Here is a 5278-nt window from a genome sequence, read left to right as displayed (position 1 = left end):
GGCGGCCAGTGATGGAGCAGACAGACGCCTTGGGGAAGGCGCAGGGAGGAAGCACTAATTGCGCCGGCCCCGTTGTGCCCTGCGGCGCGGTGACGGGCTGCCAGTCACGAGCGGACAAACGAGGTGGTGCCAGTCACCCCCTAACAGCCGCATGGGAAATGGTAACAACCGGGCGCTAATCACCCTGTAGTGATTTCTGATGAGAAATCCCCAGTGCCTGTGGCGGATTTAGGCAGCGAGGAGGATTTCAGCGGTCACGGGCGTGTGGCTGGTGGGGGCTCGGAGCGGGTACAGTGGAGCTGTGTCACTTTTTGGGGAATGAGGTGAGGAGGGCTGAATTTGGGTAAAACCTCAGGGGGTTTACATGGCCTGGGAGGGCTTGGCCAAGGTGCAAATGCAGCTCCCAAAATTGATGGAGGAACATCTCCAGTGGAGAGGTGTCCACGCAGATGTCCCGTCCACCCACTGGTGGTGCGTTGGTGTCCTCCCTGCGCTCCTTGACCCGCCCCGCCAGACATCGTGGACATCAAACCGGCCAACATGGAGGAGCTGACGGAGGTGATCACGGCCGCCGAGTTCCACCCGCACCACTGCAACACCTTCGTCTACAGCAGCAGCAAAGGCACCATCCGCCTGTGCGACATGCGCACCGCCGCCCTCTGCGACCGCCACGCCAAGTGTGAGTACAGCCCTCGACAGCGCCACGGGGTGCCCTTTGGGTTAGAAGAGACCGAAAAAGGGAGCTCCCGGTGTGCCGGGCTCTGGTCCTGCCTGTCCCTGCGCATCCCCGTGGCCTCCTGCCCATCCCAAAAGGAGCAGCCTCGCCCTGGCCCCGTGCCCTTTGAGGTGTGCTGGTGGTGCCTGGTGTGGTGCTTTGTGCCCCAGCAGCTCTGGAGGGCGGCTCTGGGCTGAGCTGCTGTGGGTTGGGCACAAAGTTGGGGCAGACCTGACGAGATTGGGGTCTGGACACAAAGTTGGGGCAGACCCAATGAGTTTGGGGTCTGGACACAAAGATGGGGCAGACCCGACGAGGTTGGGGTCTGGACACACAGATGGGGCAGACCCGTTGAGTTTGGGGTCTGGACACAAAGATGGGGCAGACCCAACGAGTTTGGGGTCTCAACACAAAGATGGGGCAGACCCAACGAGTTTGGGGTCTGGACACAAAGATGGGGCAGACCCAACGAGTTTGGGGTCTCGACACAAAGATGGGGCAGACCCAATGAGTTTGGGGTCTGGACACAAAGATGGGGCAGAGCTGAAGAGTTTGGGGTCTGGACACAAAGATGGGCCAGACCAGGCGAGTTTGGGGTCTGCCTTCAAGACAGCAAAGTTTGGCTGTGCTGAACCCACGGCTCCTGTTCTTGTGTTGTCTTCAGGAAATGGCCAGTGTCCTGTGGGAATTCAATGAGGTTTTCAGTGTTTGAAGTGTGACGCCGTTAGGAGGACAAGGAGCACAACCCAGTGCCCTGTGCTGAGCCCCTGTGCCCCAGAGCTCCGGGGGCTCCAGATTTGGGCTTCCTGGGGCGGGGGGAGCTGCGCCCCGGCTGCTGCATTGAGCTCTGCCTGCAGTCGCAGTCTGGTGCTGGCTTTAAGGCAGACTGAGATGGGTGAGGAAAGGTGCCATCACTGTCCAGAGACTCGAAACACCCAACAGCAGATGTCCCAAATCCCGAGCAGAACACACCTTTCCTTTCCTGCATTTCCCAACCGTGTCTCTGTGCTACGCTGACGGCTCCCGGCTGAGAAGTAGGATACAAATAAGGAGCAACCAAAATTCATTTTCTGGCACTTTGGTGGCAATAAGCCTCCATTATTTCCCTTTGTTTGGGTACCGCTGCATCCCCCCATGGCTCTGACCCCCCCGTGCCACTTTGGTATTGATCCCCCCGTCCCCGCAGCACCGCAGTCAATGGCCGCGCAGCAGCCGTGGGAGGGGAAACTGAGACGTTCACCAGCGCTCAGCAGTGGCTTTCGGAGGTGAATCCTGCAGCGGAGACATTCAATAACTGTTGGTGTTTAATAGAAATGCAGGAGGCAGCACGGCACAGCCCGGTCATGTTTGTTTGGATGGATGCAGCATGCTGCTCGGGCCAGCTCTCACTGAGGTGCTTCAAGGATTACATCCTGTTGGCTGGTTTGTCTGAGCTCCCGCGATGGTGATGGGGTTTGTGTCACTGCCCTCGGCACAGCCCCACACCAAAACAATGGCTCTGCGGGGCTGTACCCAGTGCTGCAGCCCTGGGGTGTGGGGGCGGTCCTGCGAGGGGGCACCCAGCCGGGACACGGTGCACGAACCATCGCTGGTGGTGTCTGAGGCACCACGGGAGGCCGAGGGGACGTGGGGCTCCCTGGAGCAGCTGTAGCAGAAGCAGCCCTGCTCCAAACAGCGTCTGGGAAGTGAGGAGAACCCCGTGGGGGTGCAGCATTGAGATCTCCACTTTTCTTTAAGGAGCCGCCTGTGAATGTCCCTCCCAAACTCCGCTTGGTGACCGGTGCCCCCCGAGTGCCCAGGAGCCTCAGCCCTGAGGCCTCTCCCGTTGGCAATTCGGCAGTTCCTGCTCCTACACCAGCACCGCTTTCCCCCGCTCCCGTGCCGGACCCCAGTACCTCCAGCCCTCACACGAGCTGGGAACCGGCGTGGCCATGGGGGAACCATGGAACCCGGCCTGGCCACGGCAGGCGTGTGCTGATGAGAGCGGAGACAGGGCCGCGTTCAGGCGCCATCCACAGACCCCTCAGATCTCGACTCCCTCTTGTTGCTGTCGCTTTTCTTACTTGAAAAACCTGACGCGCCATCAGGTTCCCTGCTGGTGATAAAGGAGCCAGAGCCGGGTCCTGCTGTGGGCGATGCCACTGCTGATTTGTAGGGAGATCGTTTATCTGGCGCTTGGGGCGGTTTTTACCACTGTGCTCAGGGGTTCGGGTGTTGGTACCGGGTGTTGGTACCGGGTGTTGCTGGCACAGCCCCATCTGTGAGGGGTTTTTAAAGCTGAGCTGACTTGGAAATCAGATCTGTAAATACATTTGATCTGGAGCTTCATCGGCCGCCTTCAGACTGTGATTTATTCAGAGGCTGATCAGATTAAATCTGTAGGTTGCAGGGGCTATAAAATACTTGCATTGACTTTCAGTTATGCTGCACATTGATTTCTGGAGAGCAGAAACAGCACCAAGGCTCTAAATCTTCCAGGTTGCTGTGGCACTGTAGATAGATCGGTCCCCGATGATCCTTGTTCCTTATTGCACGCATTAAAAACAAAGGAGTTTCAATTGTGCCAAGTCAGGTCCTTAAATCAGGGGCATTTGTCCGGTCTGGTCAAACCCAGGAGTGGGGAGCGCTGGCCCGGCCACGGTGGTGATGTCCGGTGGGGATGTGGTGCCTCCGGGGTCAGGGGCGTTGGTGGTGGCTGCCAGGACAGGGGCTCAGTGCTGCCTGTTTGGCCCCACAGCCAAAACGGAGCCTCCCCAGCCGTAGCCATCAACACCCACTCCCTCCCGGGGCGTCCCGCAGTGCCGGGGCAGGGCCGCAGCTCCCGGGGATGGGGAGCTCCCCCTTGCTGATGCCAGGCCTTGTCCTTTCCTCTCTGCAGTTTTCGAGGAGCCCGAAGACCCAAGCAACCGCTCGTTCTTTTCCGAGATCATCTCCTCCATCTCCGACGTCAAGTTCAGCCACAGCGGGAGGTACATCATGACCCGGGACTACCTCACCGTCAAGGTGTGGGACCTGAACATGGAGAACCGGCCCATCGAGACCTACCAGGTGCGGTACCAGCAGGGGGTGGGCTGGGGCTGTCGGCCCCTGGAGAACACCGGGGTTGTGGGGTCAGCCCCATCCCTCACTGTCCCTCCGTGCCGCAGGTTCACGACTACCTGCGGAGCAAGCTCTGCTCGCTCTACGAGAACGACTGCATCTTCGACAAGTTCGAGTGCGTCTGGAGGTGAGCGTTCCCCTGCGGCTCTGCCCCGCACCCGGCCCTGCGCCGCCCGCTTTGGGAGCGCCCGGTGGCTCCTGCGTCCCCGTGGGGTCCCTTGGGCTGGGTGCGGGGTCTGGAGTTTCCCTGGGGGTCATCACAGACCTGCAGCCCCACATCCAAGCGCTGTGGGGTCTCTGATGGGGTCCTGGCTTCCCCTTGGACGGGTTTGGGTCCTGTTACCATTACACCTGCGCTCAGGGAGCATTTGGCTCCCGATTGCCAAAATCTGGAGGTGACAACGACCCACGTGTAGATCACCCCGATCCAGTGGCAGAGCGTCCTGGCCCAGGAGACCTGGCTGGGTTGATGCATTTTTGCCTTTGACCCCCTCAGAGTGAGTTATTGAGGCACAACCGGGCCTGAAGCCCAGATCCAGATCTGATCTCACGCTCCTTGTGCCTGGGTGTTCAGTCTGCCCCTGGTCACCAGGCACTTTGCCTCTAAAAGGGTGTGAAAACCACTGGGTCCAGGTCAGACAAGTCTTTGCCACAAACACTGACGTCTGTGTGCGTTGTTATCGGGGAGGCGCTGTGTTCCCCATGCACATCCCTGGGTTAAGGACATGGGGACGTGTCCTCCATTTTCAGTCTGAGCTTGATGAGGCCCTGGCCCAGGTTGCCCAGAGAAGCTGTGGGTGCCCCCTCCCTGGCAGTGCCCAAGGCCAGGTTGGACGGGGCCTGGAGCAGCCTGGGCTGGTGGAGGTGTCCCTGCCCATGGGGGTTGGACTGGGGGGGCTTTGGGGTCCCTTCAACCCAAACCGTGCTGTGATGTTCAGTTGTGGCTTCGCTTCCACTCAAGCTGCCGGGTGCCCCGGTTGCCCCCCGGTCCCTGCAGTGGCCACACCAGGTGGGTCTGGGGTATCGCAGCCAGGGGTGGCTCACGGTGACCCCGTCCTCCCTCCCCTCGCAGCGTCATCATGACCGGCTCCTACAACAACTTCTTCCGCATGTTTGACCGCAACACCAAGCGCGATGTGACGCTGGAGGCCTCGCGGGAGAACAGCAAACCCCGCGCCATCCTCAAGCCGCGCAAGGTCTGCGTGGGCGGCAAGCGGAGGAAAGACGAAATTAGCGTGGACAGTCTGGACTTTAGCAAAAAGATCCTGCATACAGCTTGGCACCCCTCCGAGAACATCATCGCCGTGGCAGCCACCAACAACCTGTATATATTCCAGGACAAGGTTAACTAGGAGGACGCCTGGGCTTTAGGAATCTCATGTACTGAATATTAGTAAACACACCGTTTCAAACGTTCCTTTTCTTTCTTTCTTTCTTTTTCCTTTTCCTTCCTGTTCCTGTGCT

At 59.5% G+C, this 5278-nt stretch overlaps 1 protein-coding gene across 1 annotated transcript in view; it reads left to right on the top strand.

Moving 5' to 3' along the window:
- LOC104545870 (serine/threonine-protein phosphatase 2A 55 kDa regulatory subunit B beta isoform-like) overlaps positions 1-5166 on the top strand; it is a gene marked incomplete at its 5' end in the record, with an annotated part of 10939 nt that extends 5773 nt beyond the window's left edge. The window contains 4 exon segments of the mRNA XM_010191106.1: positions 515-679; positions 3594-3763; positions 3862-3941; positions 4848-5166. Of these exon segments, the coding sequence (XP_010189408.1) occupies positions 515-679; positions 3594-3763; positions 3862-3941; positions 4848-5166 (734 nt within the window).
- Between the last annotated feature and the right edge of the window lie 112 nt (positions 5167-5278).

The sequence above is a fragment of the Mesitornis unicolor genome, unplaced genomic scaffold (genome assembly GCF_000695765.1).
Source record: "Mesitornis unicolor isolate BGI_N332 unplaced genomic scaffold, ASM69576v1 scaffold36688, whole genome shotgun sequence".
NCBI lineage: Eukaryota > Metazoa > Chordata > Aves > Mesitornithiformes > Mesitornithidae > Mesitornis > Mesitornis unicolor.
This window is presented reverse-complemented; position numbering and strand designations above follow the sequence as displayed.